At 39.9% G+C, this 21,523-nt stretch overlaps 1 protein-coding gene across 8 annotated transcripts in view; it reads right to left on the reverse strand.

Moving 5' to 3' along the window:
* FARP1 (FERM, ARH/RhoGEF and pleckstrin domain protein 1) overlaps positions 1-21,523 on the reverse strand; it is a 206,189-nt gene that overhangs the window by 55,258 nt on the left and 129,408 nt on the right. For 6 of the 8 annotated variants that reach the window (XM_069008120.1, XM_069008146.1, XM_069008156.1 and 3 more), the window contains exons 3-7: positions 14,164-14,268; positions 9,697-9,739; positions 8,520-8,598; positions 5,997-6,094; positions 538-652 (exon numbers count right to left, since the gene is read on the reverse strand). In XM_069008120.1, the coding sequence (XP_068864221.1) occupies positions 538-652; positions 5,997-6,094; positions 8,520-8,598; positions 9,697-9,739; positions 14,164-14,268 (440 nt within the window). Of the gene's footprint in view, positions 1-537; positions 653-2,647; positions 2,731-2,866; positions 2,985-5,996; positions 6,095-8,519; positions 8,599-9,696; positions 9,740-14,163; positions 14,269-21,523 lie in introns of those variants that run through there. The other 2 variants (XM_069008170.1, XM_069008165.1) reach the window with 2 other exon arrangements.

A 21,523-nucleotide genomic window follows, 5' to 3' on the forward strand; every position in this document is an offset into this window, starting at 1 on the left:
CATATTCTTCCTAGTACAGGTCTTTCCTCCAGACATTAGGATACAATTTGCATTATCATCTTGAATTCTGTTCCCCCAAATCCCTAATTCTGCAAGTACTCTGTGCTTTACCTAAAACTATCACTAAACCCCTTCTTCAACCTATCTCAAAATACAGCACAGAAAGGTTGAAAGGCAACATTGTGTCCTTGAAAACAAAAGACTATTGTCAGAATTGCCTGACTGATCAGTCGTGATTTGCAATCATACCTGCATGCACAAAATCAGCAGTGAAGCATTTTGTATGAAATAGACTGTAAAATAACAGCATGCTTGAATGAATATCGAATCAATTGCGCTTTGAACATCTTGTTATGATGATGGGAAAAAGGCAAGAGTAACCTTCAGAAAGTTCATAGACTTTAACAATTTCTGAGAAGCAATCTTTGAGAAACTCAGAGGTCCAAACCTCTTTTGTACTTCAGATCTAGCATATACTTACAGTTAGAACTACTCTGCAGAAAAAGAAGGCCAATAACAAAACCAAAAAAGTCTTACATGTGGTTACGGTGAAATTCCATGATTTTGTCTTCTAGTGCTTCTTGATGAGGTATATACTTGTTCTTCGCTAAGTGTTCACGATCTATGGTTTCATCAAAATCCCCAATCTCAGCTGTGGAGAATGTTAAGAGAAGTCTATTAAAACACTTTATTACATCTGAATAATCTGGTCAATCCAAAAGACCAGGAGAGTTGGGAAGAGGGCAGAGAAGCAAACGTAGTTCCTTGCAACCTGTGTCATGGTTTTGTGATTCAGATTCCCACTACATTATCTTCCACACAATACTCTCTTCTCTTCTGTGTTAGTATTTGATATGAGAGAAGAAGCCCAAGGATTTCTCCCACCTACCACAACCAAGTAAGTTGTTGGATGTCAACTGAAGAGATGAAGCCATCAGGGCTACCTTTACTTGTGTGGGGGATAAGGGCAGGGGTAACACAGAGGGCAGCACTAACTGAGCAGAATTCATCCATCTCTCTCACACTCTCTCATGGTGCTCAGCTGCCTTTCCTTTCCATGGAGCAGCCAAACACCAGCTTCCTCTCCAGACCCATGTCCCACACAGTAACCTTTGAGAGAAAGTCAGAAAGATGGTTCTGTTTGCTTGTTCGAACACAGGCTTGTAATCCACCTCATGGGATTATGAAACATTTGTCTTCCTCTAATTCTGCAGCAGTATGAGACACATTCTGTCTTCCTCCTCCTCAAAGCTGCTTCCATCTGCTGCAGTTATTCAACACTGTGTGTGCAACAGTATGGCACACCCACCTTCCATTTTGCAGCCCATTCAGTGAAATTTCCTTTTTATGGCAGGTGTGAGGGTGAGGGGCAGGCAAACTATCTGTGGGTGCCAAATTACTATCTTGTTGCCTGCTATTCTTGGAATGTCTCTGAAAGCCTTGCTATTAGTTTTTTCACTGAACAGGCATAGCAGCTTCTGCCTGCAAACCTGATGGAGTAATAGCAACATCGCTGCAACAAAGGCTGCTACCTTGGCAACGTCAGGGAAATTAAAATACAGTGCCCTCAAATTAAATGCAGGTTGCAGTCAGACATGTTGCTACACAGCTGACCAAGGATATGACAGACCCAAGCTCAGATACACCTGCTTCATCCTCACCCCAGTTCCACCCATGTAAATGAACTGTTAATCCAGTTCTGTTCAAACTAAGTATGTTCAGAAAGAGGAAAGGTTTCAGAGCACATTTAAAACACTGTATTTCTGCAAACTGGGATCAGATGTACCTTAAATGCAGAGGGAAAGCAACAGCCTTGTGTAGGCACTGAAAATGAGGAACCTAAGCATCTGAGAATGACAGAGCAGTAGCTTTTTTGACCCAAACTGCCTGCAGACACATGATGACATTTTTTGCTTTGAAGGTCAGAGGTGGAAAAGAGTTGAAAGCTGAGACTGTCTGATTTCCACCCCCTCATTCACCCCATCTGTTCTCAATCATTCCTTAAAACGGTAGAAATACTACAGAACCTTTGAGAATTTCCTTTTTTAAAATTGTCCTGTTTGTCCCCATCTCAGAAACAGCTCTCTCCTTCCAATTTTACTCATCCCAGACTCACAAATCTTCAGGGTCTGTTTTTAATCCTAACTCAAATAGAAGGCACGTTTCTATTCTTTAATGAAGCCATAAACCCACCTAAGTTTACAAGACCTCAAATAACATGGGCCTGGATTCTTCAAAATGCAGTTCAAAACCCCTATGTGTACACAGATGAGCTTAACACACCTCCTGTAGGGCTTTTTTCAGAGTCAACAGTACAGAAGACTCTTTCTCCACCTCTACATGATTTCTAAAATGTTCTCAGCATTTTTCAACTGCTAATCCATTACCCATTATCAAAATTGTCTTCCTGGCTTTTAAGTTTAACTGCTGAATTTGTTCTCTCTGACCTCATACTCAACAAGCTTTTACTTCCTGCCTTACCCTCCTTTTCCACCTTAAATGACTTTCTAGTAGCACTCCATTGAGAATGAGAGGAAGTTATATTGTAAATATTGTCAGCCTCACATGTAACTATTCTTTAAAATCTTTTCATGTGATTTAACCGAAGACTTATTTATAGTGCTGATGGTTTTTCTCCATCACTTACCTTGCAAGTGCATTACACCATGCTGTATTCTGTCTGTATTAGCATTTCTGGTATGTCTAACGCTTTGTATTTCAGCTCTTTTCCTCTTACCACAGAATCATAGAACTGCTTCATTTGGAAAAGACCTCTAAGATCATTGAGTCCAACTGCTAACCCAGCACTGCCAAGTCCACCTGTAACCATGTCCCTGAGTGCCACATTTACATTTATTTTAAATACCTCCAGTGATGGTGACTCCACCACTTCCTGGGGAAACCTGTTCCAATGCTTGAATTTCTTCTTTCCATGAAGAAATTTCTCATAGTATCCAATCTAAACCTTCCCTGGTACAACTTGAGGCCATTTCCTATTGTCTTATCACTAGTTACCTGGGAGAAGAGGCCAACCCCCACCTGGCTACACCCTCCTTTCAGGCAATTGTAGAGAGCAGTAAGGCCCACCCAATCCTCCTTTTCTCCAGCTCAAACAATCTCAGCTCCCTCAGCTGCTCCTAATAAGACTTGTGCTCCAGAACCTTCCCCATCTTCCTTGACCTTCTCTGGACACACTCCAGCACCTCAGTGTCTTTCTGAGGGACACAAAACTGGACACGGGATTTGAGGTGGGGCCTCACCAGTGTGGAGTACAGGGGGACACAAAATCACTGCCCTGGTGACACTGACGCTGGCCACACTATTCTTGATAGAGGCCAGGATGACATTGGCCTTCTTGGCCACCTGGGCACACGCTGGCTCATGGTCAGTCCATCTTCATACATCGCACACTCAGTGTAGTGCATCGTTTGCAGTACCCAAGTGTCCTCTCACTTCTAACACTTTTTACAATGCTTTTAAGGTATTTTTAATTTGAGTGTTTCAAATATAAGTTTCATTCTGTAATATACACGCTAATTTAGCAGAAACCTATTTGCTGTCATATTATGATTTTATGATAAGTAACAGTCTATAGCATTGACATAAGCTTGCATACACAATATATGGGCCTCCTGGAATCAGGTATTCCCCACGGAAACTGCTCATTGGCACAGCATTAGTAAGACATACAATAACTAACCTGCATTCTCAATCTTTCCCCTTTGACACCATTACTCTTATCATCTGTTTCCTTTGTTTTTAATTGCAGACAAATACATAATATTTCTTTTGCTACTGAAAAATAAGCTAGAGACGAAATAAATAAAGACAGCCATGCAGGTAAGATACAGCTATAGACTCTTGCCAGAGAAAATTTTCACAGAAAAACGTTCATGAGATACAAGATGGACAAATAAAAAAGACAACTGCAAACTTCTAGCAGAGGTTTCTAGCAAACACTGCTATGCAAAAAAAGGGAGAGGGGAAAAATCATGAACAGCAAAAAAAAGAAGCCAGACTACAGTCAGGAGACGTGGAGGGGAAGCACTTCAGGTGCACCATGAGGCACAACATCCCTCTGCCCAAAATGGCAGTTCAGATTCTGTGAACACTGTTTCACTTCTGCATGATGAATCTCTTCTCTCTCTTCTGACACAATGAAAAGATTCCGTTTTTCAGTACAAAAGTAGCTTACCTTGCTCTTAGCTTACCACTTAAGGAGAGTACTACTTGATCCCTAAAATCCCAGTTCAGAATCACTCTGCACCTCAAGGTCACAAGTGAAAGGGACAGAAGTTTCAAATGCACCATGATCACTTCAAGCAAACCGCAGAAAATTATTTAATCCAACAATATAACGCATCTCAGTAGCACAAGAGCAATGGTGATAATTTGCCACTCTGCACACCTTGGAAATGAGTGCTTCTCACCAGCCTGCACAGGTGTGTAATGGAGGAATTTTGAAAATCCATGGAATTAAATTTGAGTTTAACTGTGGAGCAGAGGGACACAGACACCTTGCAAAGGTGAAAAGACATCCTATATTTATCCTCTTATGCTGTTGCATTAGGAAAACAAGCTAGCAGTTGCACTCTGAACCGTTTGGACTCCCGAGCTGAAGACAGCTCAGTGAAGAACTTTAGTAATTAAAAAGGTCCAAGTAAGACATGAAATAGGACCCAAGCAGAGATAATAAGGAAAATCATGCATAGAAAGTGTAAGTGCTCAAGAGAGTATGATCAGAAAGCAATACCTCAAACGAAGAGAGACACATGCATTAGGGTGTCCACTCCTCAACAACTTTCTCTGGTGCACAGACATTTAGTAGGAAAACTCAGCCTCCTGGAATGCAGTTTAGCAAATGAGACTCAATTTCCCCAAATGACCAAGATTTTTTTTATTGCCTGAGATGAAAGAAAGTCAGAACTAGCTTAACCAAGAAAAGAAATACAGCTGGATTGCTGGACACTGTAATGGGAAAAACTAAGAGACAAAAATCTCACAAGGATTTTATTTTTTTTAAGTCTGTGCTGCCAAAATACTCAATTTTAAAGTGGTATGAGGACTACAGAATTTCACAGCTTCTTACTGCTACTCAGTCACACTGGTCAATAATGACCATAGCAAACAGAACCATAAAATACCTGCCTTTCCAACAACAGTTGATGAGAAACTGCCCTAACACTCTAACAGACTATGACAAAGGATCTTGAGATTTATCTGTTCACTTCCAAAGAGCTTCCAAATGCCTTTGACTGTAATTTCCATACAACAGCATTACAGTGGAAGTACACAATACTGAATTGTACAAAGATCATTCAAAACAACGTCTATTACAACCATTATACTTGCTGCTAAGTGGTTTTTCCTAATGTTATTCTCAAGATGAGTATCCATAAAGTCTTGAAAGGGAAAACATATACTGTCTTTCGAATGATGTGGAAGCTAAAAGAAGCTTTGATGTCATGAACAGAATTAATGTATCATTCTGCTGGACAGTGTTATTGTGCATACTTTGCAATTAAAAAAAAAAGGGGGGGGGGGGAGGTTAAAATCTATTGTTTTCTTTTCTTCCCTATCAGTTTCCTCTTAGGACTGTGATTTAGTCTGGCATGCTAAGCATGTTTATTTACTACATTCTCTAGACAGCATACAGATCTCCAGGAATTTGAATACCCTGCTGATATGATGCAAAGTATAATAAAATGGGATTTCAGCAGAATTCAATATGTCTGTCACTGCCTGCAAAGTCTACTTTTTAAATGATCTTTGGCAGCCCATCAAATGCTTTGAAAATTCAAATCCAGAGACCAGAAACTCTTCTTTATCTGAAACAGTAAATTATCTGTATTTGAACACCATTATACAGAAGTACAATAAATTATCCATATGGCTTAAAACTGTCCCTACAGCAGCTACTAACAGGTAACCCTGCAAAGCATGTCCAGCCAATCATCCTGTTTATCTGTCTGGAAAGAAGAAAAAAGAGAACTTACACTGTACTATATGTGAGATTAGGAGGGCAGTGCTGGTATCATTACACGTTAGCCTTCCCTGTGCCAGGTCCTGCTTCACTTGCAATGCAAATAGGTACCTGCAAAACAAAAGTGAACAAAGAGTTACACAAAGCAGGAGGGAAAGAGGGGAAAGTATACCAGCTCTGCCTTTGACTGCATGTTCCCTTCACTTTTTGGAATCTACAGAAGTGATCTGAATTACCTAAGTTTAGAGGCTAAATAAACCCCAACAGATACTGTATTACTGTAGAGCTGTACATGGTGGCTGCTTTGAAGAACCAAGATATCTCTCTTTTTCTCTCTTCCTCCCTCCCTTGGAACCAGAGCAACAAGATATGACAGTGCTAGCAAATGTGACAGCTATTAAGACCTTGGCAAGAGATAATGCAGCTGCTTCTAACCATGAAGAAATGACAGATAAACCAGTGATTTAGAGTTCTCAGTTGGTTCTTGTAGAATACAAAGTGAACTCTAAACTTCCACCTTGGCACTCACTTGGGAATGAGGCACAAAATCTTGATCAAACAACTCTGATACCTTTGTGGCCCTAATATCTGCACTGTCCATGTACCAGCCCTTTCTAACATTGCCTCCAAACCATTTCAGCCATGCAGGGCAATTCTACATTGCCAGTTTAAATGCTGAGACAACAGAAGTCCAAGACATTATTTCAAAATTTAAATTTCTTTTAGCTTCAACAGAAATTGAAATGGCTTAGTTCCACTCTGTATCCAATTGTTCCCTCAAAAAAACCAAAAAAGCTAGCAATGGGCATTTCTCCTACAGCTGGTATGAAACCTGAAGTGGTGAGACACACCTTAACAAGCCTTCCAAAGGCTGCAGCTCCTCTGGAGAACTCATACTAGGATCTCAATAATTTTAGTAAGACCAGATTTTTATAGGTTTAGAGAAAAGCTCTCATTTGAACAGTGAGTTTCTGAATGAGAAGATGTAGGTACACTAAATGAAAAGGGCAAGCTGATTTGAGGAGTATGGAAAAGTACCACGTATGTACAAACTGAAATAATACAGCAGATCTACATAATGTCCTTTTGAAACCTGCAGACATCTGTCTACCCATACAAAATTCACCCTGGTAGAGGAACACAGCACAAAAATCTTATAGTCTCTTCTTCAAGTGATGAAGCAGTTCCCCGTGTATATGCTTTCACATCCTACACATTGCTGTGTATATATCAAGTCCCTTAGCATACATATTTAAAATCTAACCATAAAAAGTCGTTAGGATTAACACACACATCTACAGATACAGAGAGAGATCACCAAAAATTAATTTACAGTTCACATACTAAGAAACTGATATGCAGAATATCTATTCAGAAACAGAAATGTTTCATTAATAACATCACATTTTGAGTTTTCATTCATCCCTTTATTCTTTTTACTCTTTCTTTTATTCTTTAGTCTTTACCAAGTAAATACTCCTTCTTCCTACCCTACATTTCTACTTTTCTCTTTCCAGGCCATCAAGCAATATCAATATATTTTTTTTTTATTCCAATGCTCTATTACCAAAATAAAACATGACAAAGATAAACAGAACATCACAGAAGTGGACTTGTTCTTTATAATACAAGTCATAAGGACACCAGAGTTCTTTGCAAAAGAGGACTTTGTCTTGTGAGAAGATTGAAAATAAAAACTAATAGTGAAAATTCTGAATCTGAACAGAAACATGTAATTAAGAACTAGTAATACTGTAGACCAGAAAAAGAGTGAAAAGTTGCAGTGAAGAAATACTGCAACAAAACAATACTTCTGACCATAAAAGAAGGACCTGATACTGAGAAAGAACCTTAACAGGTCTCTCATACACATATTTACTCACAGAAAAATAGGACTCTTTGTGCCAATACAGTGGGAAATTCAAAGGTTAAACAAAGTTTTTGAAATGTACTGGAAAGCATTTAAGCATTAGTATTTAAGGTACTCTGTCTGCATATGTACGTGTCTTTCTCTACATTCTTATTTTTCATTTTATTCCTTCTCCTTTGCATTTTTCCATTTCCAAAGTCACACTTCCACCTGTGCAAACCTTTGGCACTTGTGTTGGCTATACAGACAGGGTCCAATGCTGCTGCAAATTGGCAGTTCACAGAAAACAGCTCTCTCCCAAATGAGGGTGCAGAGTCACACATGTCCCTTGGCAGAGGGGTACCCCAGGGTGCCAGTACATGACTTGATCATGCCAAACAGAGAACTCTGTTGCCAAACTGACCTCTCTTGGGATTAGTAAAGCTCTCCCAGGACTCCATATCCAAGGAGGCAAAAGACTCCTGGACTTTGCAGAACCTCTCAGCACAGACTGCAGCTGAATCTGAGGGTCCGTTTTTTTCAGGTGCATTCAAGGCTGGGACAAATAATACCAAGCTAAAAGTAAGAGGCAGTCATTAATCCTCACCCAGTCATCTCAAATTCAATGTTCTCTCTCCTCTGTCCATCAGAGATTTAACAAGAAGAAATAGTCATGCAGCTACTAACCTTGTCAGTTCCTCCTGCAGCTGAGCATGGTCAGGTGGGAAGAATTTTACCACAAATTTTACAACAACATGCTTCGGTCCTAGGGAAAATGTCACAGGAAGTTAACAAACATCAATAACATGCTGGCCAAATATGCACAATGATGTCCAAGGGATGATTCGTGTAACCTGAAGTGCATTCTGACATGCTAACCTCTTGTCCTTTGTTGGTATGCAGGATATTTGGAAACTGCCCAATAAAATTCACACACAATAAAAGAGAACAGTAACTTGGTCAAGGGCTATTCTGCTAAAACCAAGTATATTTTTAGTAATTACATCAGTTGATCCAATAAAATATATGTGTATCTACTCTCCTTGTTTCAGGAGAGAGCTAAAATACACTCCACTTTTTAAGGTGACTAGCAAATTACTACTTCTGTTTTAAGATCAACACATTCATTCTGACTCTTACAAGTATGACCAGTGACAAAAGGACCATTGTGTCCCTGTCTTGTGAGAGGGAGAGGTGCCAGAGCACACACTCAGACTAATATGACCAGAAAAGCACCTAGAAAAACTGAATCTCAATGGTAAAGCTCAATGAATTAAGAACTTGGCTGATATTTGACAGAGAAACAAAGTAACCAGAACCTTTCCTGTTCACTTCTACTCTTTCCAGAGCTGCTGGCTATTTACAATTTCCTGTTCTTTCCCACCACCCACTGTAACTTCCCATATCCCAACTGTTTCCTTCTCTTGGTCTCCAACAGTCCCAGGTTCTGCAGCAATGTCCCACACAATTGTAATACATCTGCTAGCTCCTTTCCAGTAAAAAAGTTTTTCTGTTCTTTTTCTTCAATTCTGATTCCTGCTACTACCAGTCAGCAATGTATGTTCCTTTAGTCCTTCTTTTACTGCTCTCTTTTTCTCTACAAAATTGTTCCCTCCATTGCCACTAGTGCCTCTTCTAGTGACTGACTAAACCCCAGACTCCCATGGGGTGGGGTCAGCCATTCATATGCTCATGTGACATAACTTCACAGGTACATCTTTTAAGGATAGGCCGGAAACAAAAAAATAATTCCAACAAAATTTAGTGCAGAAGGTTGAGAATATAAAGATTGCAACCGACAGAGTCCTAATTTATTCAAGTACTCTCAGACTGAGCAACGAAATGTCAACAAGGAAGTACTTACTTCTAATCTGTTTCATAACAGGCTTCAAAAGATCGAGCCACACCTGAAAACAAAAGAAGGTGGTGTTATTATCTCTAGACAAACTTCCAGAGGAGCATTTTTAATTGCAATACCTAGATTATCAGTTACTTACTTATTTTTTCCAGTGTGGTCATTATGCTTTCCTTAATTATACATGGTGGGTTTTCTCCCCAAAATTCTGGGAGATGCTCAGGAAACAGCACTGTTAATGGGCACAGCTTTCAAAGCAGTAGAGATTCAGGGAGCTGGGAAACAGTGAGGAAATCTCCCCCTCACCTGTCTCAGACACCAACAATCACAGCACATGGGGTCAGGAACCATTAATTTTGTGGAAAGAACAGCTGAAATGAGGAGTTTAGGAAAATACAGTCTTACATTGTCATTGAGTTCCAAACCCTGACTAATCTTGAGAAAGGGAAGTGAATGGAGGTTTTGCTTGCCACCTTTGAGGTTGGGAATGCTGGAAAAATGGAGAAATGAGATGGCAGCAGCCTCCTGGTATAGGGGCCCTAACAGGAATCCCAGTGTGAGGTCTGGGCATAAATGCGGAGCTCCGTTGCTGAGCTCCATGGAGATAAAGCAGCCTCCCTCCCACCACCTGCAGAAGGAATGTCCTCTCAGATCACAGGTGTAAAGCAGAAAACAGCACAAGGTGGTAGTTCACTTGACAACCCATTTTCCAGGACAGTGTGTGGGTCTTTCTTTCAGCTTTCAAAAGCAAAGCAGTGAGGGGAAATACAGTTTTGAGAGCCTATCCCCCCAGCCTGCAGTTTCAAGTCAGAAAGCCTGGGGCAAAATGTTACAGAAAGCCAAGGGACAATCACGCAGAAGGTAAAAGCCAGATGAGTCACAGGCCTGGAGACAGGTCGTAGTCCTCAACTGGTAACTACCCATGCCCATGATTTATATTTTGTTATCTCACTAAATTGCACAGGGCCTCCCTTGAAGTCATCTGGAATTTGTGGAAGAACACCCTACAACCACCACAAAGGTTAAAGCCATTAAAAGTCAAATTAACGGAGTCCTCCTCTAGAAAAAGAGTATGTATTAAAATTATTACTTCTTCGACCTTTAATAATTTTAGATTATGCAGTGACTGAAACATACTCAAAATATCCATTCCCTAAAACCACCTGAGAAGCCAGACAGGAGCAGGCCTGTGTCACTGCTGTAACCGCTCCAATGCCATGTGCCATTTTCATCATTACTAATATGAGTGATTCCAATTAGCAGACACCTCACGGCCCTGCCCTTTCTCACACACTTATGTTACTCAACTGAATTCTTCTTACGTTTCTCAGTCTAGAAAAGTCTTTTTCTTATTTTAGGAGGTTAAAGAAATTTGGTTATCCAGGAACAGCAATACAGTTTTTATCACATTAAACTGGTCCTGACACACTTCAACACTTGAATAACTCAGAACTTTTGTTTCTGGAAGTTCGTATGTACATAATCTGCAACAAAGGTCAGGGGCTTTGCCAAGTTTGATGAGAGAGAAAAAAGACATCTTGAATATGAAACAGCCAATTTACAAGATTATGAGAATAATGTATTTTACTTGATGCCAAAAAAAAAAAAAAAGAGAGAAAGAAATGTCTCTTCTCCCCAGAGGTGGTTTATGGTATAGCATGAGCACACAAGTGCACCATTCCTTTCTCTACTTTCCCAGCCATCCTACAAGCAAGTTATAACATCCTTGAACAGACTGCTGGATACTGCAAATCTGTGTACTGAATGCATGTAGTGAGAAAGGTGGGTCAAAACAACAATGTCACCAACTATCATCAAACCCAAGCAATCAAAACTTCTGCATCATGCAGCTCCCACACTGTATCTAAACACCATCAATCTGAGACTGGTTTATAAACTGGAAAGGAAAACTAATGTGAGGTCTTAATTAAGATTAATGTTCTTCATTTTCTCCAGAACTACAAGGCTAGACTTTTTATTTGTTAAACAAAGGCTGGCATTCCACGATGGTGACCAGATTTCAGCAGCTGGAGAATTGGGGCAGACATCAAGTGTGATGAAACTCTGTGAAACCCCAGGCTTGGCGACAGTGCCTTGTTTTTCTCCTTGTCCCAGCGGGAAGTGGAGCACTCAGACCCTCCACAATCATCTCCCATGCAAATCTTGTTTGCTCCAAGCATGGCATGCTTGAATGTATACAGCTGCCAGGAAACCTGACTGTCAATATGTCAGATATGAGGTCTGGAGCCTTGCATGTTGAAATAAACACAGCCAAATTGTGAATATATGACTTCACATATATATGATTACATCCAAACAAATATGCTCTAAATATTTATTTTTCCTTTTACATTGCACTCTATACTGCAAAAGCAACTCATTCTCTTCAGATGATATGAACATAAAATATGCATGAGTATTTTATTTCTCAGACATACCATTAACTGCAAAGTTTTTTACTTGCACAATGCTTGAGTTCTACATTATGGCCCTTGTGAAGCTCAGAAAATTTTAAATCCCATGGGAACATTCACCTCAATTGCATCATATAAACTGGTTACAATAATTTAAGTGTAAATAATACTCTCAGAGTGCTGCTCCACATTGAAACAACAATTCATAATCAAATCTTCTGCTTCACTTTCTGTGAGTTGCTTTCAGGTGGTTGAAGGCATTAATTCCACTGAATTTCACCCTTCTTGGGGCACAGATGACTATATATGGGCAAGGTTTGTGGAGCCCCCCATTCTTCAGAAGCAGAGACTGGAACAACCAGCAAAAACATGGACTGGTGCTCTCAGATATTTGGCTAGTACTCCCTTTTGCAAGAGTAGGGGCCAGCTGAATTAATGCTCAGTGCATGGAGGCATTTTCCTTCAGGTCAAACTGGCACAGGGCTTAGGGGGTTTTCACCACCTTCCTCTTCATCAGAGCCTGTATCCCCCACTGTGATTGTCTGGACATATTTCCAGCCAGTCAATTCCTGCCACTGTGAGGGCCTCAGGCGGTGGCAGCACCTCAATCTCTCCTGTGTTCTGCCTCAAGCAAATAAACCACTTTGTTTTCACAAGACGGAAAACTGTTAGTTTACTTCAGGTCTCTGAGCAAAACTCAGACAGTCATCTATTTAAAGCTTAATGACCTGTGAAGTAGAGAAGGTTGATCAAATGACCTTCTCTATTTTCTAGAAAACTAAAAAGCAACTTTATATACAAAAGATGTTAGGATTTGTTTCAGTTTTACATACATACACCAGTAATGCCAGAATGTCATTATTAACATGGCTACCTGGACCCTCTGCTGCAATGGTACTGTACAGTTGCACTGTTTAGAAAAGTTACATTAAGCTCTCAAGTTACCTCGAGCACTAGCCAAGGGTATCTGGCAGAATACTAACCCTTTTAGTGAACTGTGTTTTATGTAATTCCAGGAGCACACGGTGAAGTAGATCCCTTCTAAAGATTAACATCCATTTAAAAAAAAAATTTCCTATTTAATTATAGTTAGCCTAGAACACTATGACCACTAGCATTCAGTTTTAATGTCTATTGTCTAATGTGTGTGCCTGTACTGTAAGGCATGACAGACAAGACACTCCTACTGTTCATTTCATTAAGAAATATTGTTTCTTATGCATATTTTAGCTAGATGGAAAGAACACAGATTTTTTTTTTAACAGTTGTCCAAAGTCATCTCCTTTAGGTCATCCAGGCTGCTGGTGCAAAATTCACCTAACAGGCATGAAATCCAATGTACATCAGAATGTACTGGCAAAGCAATCCAGGTAACTAGCACACATGCCAGCAGGTTACACGGTAAGTCTAAAATAAAACAAACTTCAAAAAGAAAGTCACTAAGAAGAAAGACTAAGAAGTTGTTAGCCTATGGCTTTCTCTGCTACATGATACTGGTAGGGCAGCGCCTGAATGTTGCCAGCAGCTGATCTCAGATTCCCGAGTGTCAGGACCAGGACACCTGCCTGTGCCACACAGCTCCCCAGAAAGGACTTCCATCAGTTTTTGGGAGTTCTTGGATTTGCTTTCCTTTTTATTAACCTTGTTATATTTTACCTATCCCTTTTCTTGCCCATAATGTTTTTCATGAACTCTATCACAACCATTGCAACTTCTCTATCAGCAGAGAAAATTTACTTCTGAACTCCAAATCAATAAGGAGTATAAAACCAAGAGTTGAGGCTCTGCCTTTGGCTTCTGTACAGCAACTTAGAAAAACAAAATGCTTTCCCATCTTGTGTCTGAATTAGCCATTACTTTCAACGCAGATGAAATCTGACAGGAACAATCAGGTCTTAAAAACATTTCTTCAACTCCAATAGGCAAGAACATTTATTTTTTTTTAAAGTCCTTTCCCTTTTAAAGACTGAGGATTAAATATATCTTACAAGTAAGGAGCAGAAGGAGAGAATATTGGGTGCATACAGATGAAAACCAGCTGAACATTAATCCTTTTACATACCATCATCTTTTTATGATCTGGAAATTCAAGGCCAAAATAGTCGCCTTCAACAAGGTTCAGGTGGTTGCAAACAGCATCATGCAAAACTTTCCCTGGAGCTCTTTGCTGTAAGAAAAAAACAAAGCCTAGGGTTACAAAGATGCTTTTAATTGGCAGAAAAATTATTATGCTAACGAATCATTGAGCAAATAACACTTGTCAAAACTGTTTACAAAATCAGTGGCTATTACAACCATACCCACAGGGCAGTTGACAATAATTACACTAGTTTTCAACTAAAAAATATATCCATCCATCCATGGATGGCAGCTCTGAATCCATCTTCAGTGCATTTTTATTTTTTGAGGGAAAAGTACCATGAAATAGAAGAGGTAGGAGAGGGGGACTTGGGATATAATTTTCTTATGTCTACCAAGGCTAATTTCTACTGTGATTTTTTATTTTATCCCAAGGCTGTTCAAGCCATGTCAGGCAGTGCACATCTGCATACAACGCAGTGAAACCAGGACATTCACCAGCAGACCTGTCATACAAAACACCAAGGACTGAGGGTTTGCTGGAAGCTGCTTGATATGCAACAGGCTCATACTTCAAATGGGCTCTGACTTCACATGGGCTTACCCCAAGCTTCCTGCTGGGAGGCACTGAGGCTGCTCCCAGCCTGTCTGTGCTATGCTGGCAGAGCTGGCAAGTAATTTGGAGGAGTCAAACACACTGAAAGCCTTCCCTCTACAAAGACCAGATGTTCCAGCCCAATATTAGCTCCCAGAGCCACCGCTCTGCTGATTGTAAGGATTCTTTTCATCAGCCCATCCATTAAACCCACACCTGCAGAAAATATTATAAATTACAGTTCACCAGCAAGTCTTCTGCAAAAAAGAGTCTCTGTATAAAAAGGCCAATCACTGAAATCAAATATTTTTGTTCCTTGGACAAATGCACCTATTTTAACTCAAGAGGCCCTGAAACACAGGTCTATACTCACTTCAGAACAAATAATAACCCACTAAATTGCACAAACCCCCACTGTCACAAGAGACCAATCACATCCTGGAGAACTGGCCTTGCATTCAACCTACAGACTGGCCCCTTCCCTTTCAGCCCAGTAAATAGTAAGAGTAAAATAAAACAGTAGTAACCAAGTGAAGAAAAGACAACCATTACAGGTGGGCGGACCAGCTGACCTGGCCCAAACCTGAGCCTGAGCCCACGTCCTGGCACCTCCAGGCAGTGCCCATACCCACAGCCTCCTTGAGAGTGGGCAGCTGCTCAATTCCCCACCTGCTCCCAAATGCATCATAATGCAGTCTGGTCTCTGTTTCACTGGGACACTGAAAAATAAATAGATAGGCTTTTTCCACCCAGGGTAATAACTGGTTTTCAGCCATAACTTGAAGCACAAAGCATCTTTCCAAAGGTGGTTTATCTAACATTCTCTAATATGAACTGTGAAAAGTAAATACCCAGTAGTGAGGCTTACAGCAGAGAAATTAAAGTGATGACATTTTTCTAGGGAAAGCACAGGATGTATGTGCCACCACAGCAGCACTGTCACCCTGGTCATGCAGGACACAATGACTGAACCCTAGAATGCTGGCTGGTTTTGAAAGTCTGAAGGGAAGAGCCAAGCTCACTTCTCCAAGAACTTGCTGAACAGGTTTTTACCCAATGTACTCCCAGTGCCTCTGACAGACCTATGTCAGCAGGAAGTGGCATTCACAAGTTATTAACTGTTTGTTAATATTTGTTGTAGCAAATATTAGCCTCATAAATACTGTCAAAAAACATGTCAAGAACAATTGCAGATGAAAGTACTAATTTTTTTAAGCATTCACCATAACCTTGCAGTAACTAAAGTAATTCATAGTAAAATGCCAAAAGGATACAAAGAAGGAAGGAAAAAAAGAATTTTTTTTTCTAAATAGAACACTTTTGATCTGATGCAATAGCATCCAAACTAAGTCTCATGTGCAAGTATATTTGAATACACTCATTTCATGTTCTCCAGCTTCATTAAACCAAAAGCATCCCCAGTGTTCACCACCCAGCCTGCACTGACCATTGCACCTTGGCAGTTCTAACAGAAATCTTCCCACACTTTCCACTCCATCTATCACTGTAGGTAGGCACAAACAATCATGCACTGTCTCAATGAAAGAGCTTCCTGCTAAGTGCATTTCATTGGAGGCAACAGAAGAATATTAAAAACATTAGACTAAATGTAATAATGATATTACTTTACTGCTCTGAAAACACACCTACAAATTATTTAGAAGTAAATACTCCTGCTTCCAGAGTAGTCTCAGGTCTTCACAGTTTGGATGGGGCTGCTAGAGAGAGGAAGAATGGGTTTATCAGTTACCCTCACAGCAAGAAGCTTTCCTACTTGTGTGCAACCAGAAAAATGGTAACGTGCCTGTGAGTGTGTATGTATGTCTAGCTAAAATATTTGATGGACTTCTGTCTGACAAAGACCAAACTTCATCTTTTCTCACAGGAAAAAAAAGTGTCTCTGAGTGGAGATTTTTGAACAGGAAAGAAGGCAGAGAGCCCACCTGCACTACCACACTGCTCAAGGTTAGCTGAGGAGAGCACGGCTGTCTGATCTCAGACCATGAGTAAAAGCATCTGGTTAAAACCTGCTGAGTGTTTTCATAAAGGTTTGTTTTTTTTTTTTTTACAGGCATTTAAACGATGGAACAGCAGTCTTGAAGTATTTATGTCACTTGGCATTTTCTCTGGAGTATGCTTCAATAAAATGAAATGCTTCTCACTCCAGTATTTGTAAATATTATTATTCTAAACTTATCTTAGCTTTGATCAGTCTACCTCAAAATAAAATCTGACAGCTCTCTAAGGAAATGCTGTGCATATAAAATCTGCTGAGATTTAGAGCCTGATGAAACACTGGTCTTGCAGGACCAGAAGGAGTACAACATCCACAAAAGCAGGAACTCACAAGGTTTCAGAGAGATGTTGATTCAGTGCAGTTCCATGACATCCCTACTAAAAAATTTAAACACAATAAATTAAAAGCTCAGTCTACTGGGTATGGAAGCAAACCAGGAGTCATTCCGGGCACAGTAAACAGGAGCTGACAGAGGGAGCATTCAGGAATGAGTGGGCCACACCGATGACATCATCTGAAGTCAACAGTTGTGCCTGACTTTAACATGGTTACAAGGCCTAAGAAAAAATACAAGTTTTCCACAGATCTTGGAAGGCGTTTTCCAACCATGAAGCATGGCCCTGCTGCCATGCCTCAGACAGCAAGTACTAGGTAAGCTTCATTGGCTCCTGTTGCACAGCCCTGTGGCAGCATCTGCATAAGCCAGAGCTTGGCTGCTTTCCCTTGCTCCATGCCAGCACCAGTCTGCTCCATGGGGGACACCGACATGGAAGCATGAAAGCAATGAAGGCTGGTGGCAAGACTATACCTCCAGACCACTTGTTGCCACAGCTAGCACCGCCCTGTGAGGCAGCAAGGGAAAGGAAACAGGAGGGCATGGTATACTGGTGGAATAGGTCTGGGGAAAGGTCACATGCAACCCCCAGGAGCTGGGAAGTAGCTGCAGCAGGTGGCAGTCCCCTGCTCCTGTTTCTGTTGACAGCCAGATTCCTGTATAATCAATGAAAAAATATTGCAGCTCCAGAGAGCAATTCTTCCCACCCCAAACCAGCCACCCGAGCACACTGGCAGGGAACTTTTCCTAAGCAATACAGGTGTATCTTTTACCCTGACAACAAGGAGCCCTGACATCTGCTTTAACGATTTGAGATGAGGTGAGCCCCAGCCAGACTGATATACCAGAGAATTACTATTTTTCTTTTGATGTGGTATTTACTTACACCAAAATAATATTATAAATTTATTACAATGAAAAGAAGCTGACTTCCAGCTACACATCCTTATTGCTTAATGCATTTTGAACTGGTCTTTCATTTAGCTCTGTGAAATCACATTTTAAAAGTCACTTTACATTTTCATGGAACGTCAAGTTCTAAATTATGAATAATGCGCATCCCTACATTTAGCTGCAAGCTATGAAGGTACCCAGTCAGACTAGCCTACTTTACGTGTTATACATTCAACATTTTGCTGTCTGCTCATTATCTCAGTCCTACTCAATTCAGCCTCACTCTACTTCCACCAAAATCCAAAACAGTATGTTGCTTATGATCTTCCAATGGTGAATATTTTATTAGGTTCAACAATTCTTTCATGTTCTAGCAAACGCCAATCATTTTAAAAAAACACCCCTCTAAATGATTGTTTAGGCCATTCTTTGACATATACTGCAACACATTAAAAAAAAGAAGTAGGTTTGGACACATCACACCACCTCCCATGGTAAATTCAGCAATTATTTCACTAATTATCTACCAAAAAATAAGTATATATGTTTATGGTCAAATAGTGGTTTTAACATTTTTTATCTGTTCAGCCAAATAATCTCTGACCCCAGCTTGAACAAGATCTTTGATCAAAAGCCTTTTGTTAATTTGTTTGTTTTTACATTACTGAGCAGTAATACCAGCTTAAAAAATCCAAATCAAATAAACACTTTCTTCTGAACATCTGAAAAATATAAGTCCCATTTTTGGTTGAAGTAAGAAATAGCTTCATGTGAAAACACAGACTACTCTGTTTTCCTTCTTTTCTTCAAAACTGCTGCAAATGGGTCAGAAAGAAGTTTGGGTTGTTTTGGGTTTTAATTACACTTGCTTGTACAGTAGTAGCAGCTCATAGGAGATAAAATAATTCCTTTATGTTCATCTAAAAGAAAGGGGTACATTCATTATTCACACCTGCCACCATATAAAGGCAGGTCTTTCTTCCACTTATGCCCTGTTCCTACCACATTCTGGGTGCTCAAATGCTCTGAAGTGAAATGTGACAATTGGATCATGCTAAATATTTCACAAATACTTAAATACCACATGGCACAAAGGTTAAACACAAGGTTTAAAACTGTATTTGCTCTTTCATGGTTAATCACAAAAAAAATCCCTGATCAGATCAACCAAATCAGATTGACAAATTATTTTTATACTCCAATTTAACAATTGCATTGAAATGATTGTGAAAACTTCATTCAGTAATTTCATTACTATTTCTGAAGTCATACACAGTTGTAATCACTACTAAAAATAACAACCCCACATTCTCAACAGCACAACTTTCTCAGTTATTTGAAACTGTTAAAAATTATGTATGTATCTACAGTTTTGAAATGAAAGGAAAACAACCAACAACCGCTTGTGATAAGCAAATAGTATAAAAAATAACCTCACGGATGAGGTTGAGCTCAGGGTTCTTAAACAAATTATCCTGTCAGAAATTTATACTTCAAAGAAGCCTTGAAAACTACTCACAGGAGAACAATGCTGTCAGCATCTGAAGACAAATTTCATATTTTAAACAGTTCTCCTTTCTGGCGTAAAATGAAATGCATAATTCATATTAAACAAAAGTCTATTTCCTGAAAGGTGGGATTAAAGGCAAGAAGCACTGGTCTGAGCATTGTTGCTCTGGACCTAATACTGCCAAGACACTTGGGGATCCTCTGCCCTTTTTCTTCTCTCCTCCCTTTCAAAGTGTAGGTATTAATCCTATAGGAAGGATTAGATGACTATAAAAATAGCATTAGACCATAAAGATAGCTCTTACACCTGGGCTTACCAGCTTTTACCTGGCTGTTCAGCTTAGACTGGGTAGTTGAGAAGTGTTGGAAGAAGTGTAATTCCTCACTCCTACACACCAGGCCAAAGAATGGTGGAGAAGTGACACCTTCGAACAGAGCAGCCACACACTCCCACCACTACTTTTGAGCAGGCAGATCCCCACCCCAGAGCTGCAGCCACCAGGTATGCATCCCAGTTGAAAAGAGGGTGTAGAAGAGGCAGATTTTTATGATAACCTAAAGGCACCTCGCTCCTTTTAAGATATTTTCCATTTGAATGTAGTTGAAGGCTCCACTCCTGGCACGTATCCCACATGCTTTTGCACAGACTGTGCACATACCATCAAAGGGCGGTCTGAGGCCAAAAGCAGTAACAGAATAAGCCTCTTATGCTGCCTTAAAAACAGGCAATTGATCATCTGCTGTGTGTGTACAATGAGACTATTTAGCATTCTTTTCTTTCAAGATTTTAGTGGGCTGCTTTTACACTCACCACATAAGCTGTATTCCCTTAATGCCAGTGATTGCCTTCCACAGTCTCTGATGTACACTTTTACCCTTTGGTCAGTTTTAGTGGTGGTGGCACCTTTTTTTAATCAGCATGATTTTAAGATATGGTACTTTTTACTTCAGGTATGTTTTACTGCCCTTAAGAAAATGCAACTGCAGAGTTAGACTTCCCCCACGCCCCCGCCACCTATCAGCTATGACAAACTTCAACAACGACTATTTTAGGAATTTCGTTGCTAACCAAAAATCAACACAGCAAACAATTAGTGAGGCAAAAAATACAAAGAGAAGGAGTTTAATAACCCTCTAATTTGCTTGCGTTTCTAGCATGGCCTCCAAAAGAAAATTGCCGTTTTCTACATTTGAAACATGGATTTGTGATTGTAACCACAGTCTTGGATTTCTGATCCGTGACAAACTGGTTTATGTCAAAATATTTTCTAAAATAGGCTGAAGCAGAAGGACTGCTCTTACTAGACCTTAAACTCTCTTCCAATGCCCAAAAATCAAATTTAGTAGAAATAGCCAACAGTAAAATTCAGGTGAACAGTAAATACTAAATAATCCTCTTTAACAGTTAAATTGCCGTGGAAGGAAAAAGAAAAAATATTATCTAGCAAAGCTAATGAAAAGTTTTATGATGAGGCTATTTTCAGTACTGCTTAGTTAAGGTTTTTCTTATAGCAGAGTCAGACTAATACAAAATTCAGCTACAGTAAATCCTCAGTTTACTGTACATCTCCATAATTACAGTATAGTAAAGCTATGGAATTGGAGGCTCTGCTTGGTCTATTTTCACTTGGCTCATAAAATTACAGTTTTGTACCTTAATGGGCAAACACCACCCACACTGTATTTATTATAGAAGCCATTTCAATGTGCATGAGAGGACACAAAAATGGAGGAGAGATGGGCTGGACACCTTCAGAACTGAGCCTTTTACATCACAGACCATCTTCAGGTATAAAGCTCCAATAATTTGGTTTCTTTGCAGTTCTTACAAATGCAAACTGATATTAATACTGATTTTATTTGCCACCTTTCAATTACTCAGATTTCCAGTGGACAAGATGTTTGTTACTGCTGAATCAGCGGCAACCACCACAAAGTTAGTGGAGCCCTTTGCAAAGAGGAAAGAAGAAGAAACAGGCAGATTCATGGAGCCA

Source organism: Aphelocoma coerulescens, chromosome 1 (assembly GCF_041296385.1).
Source record: "Aphelocoma coerulescens isolate FSJ_1873_10779 chromosome 1, UR_Acoe_1.0, whole genome shotgun sequence".
In the NCBI taxonomy this organism is placed as follows: Eukaryota; Metazoa; Chordata; class Aves; order Passeriformes; family Corvidae; genus Aphelocoma; species Aphelocoma coerulescens.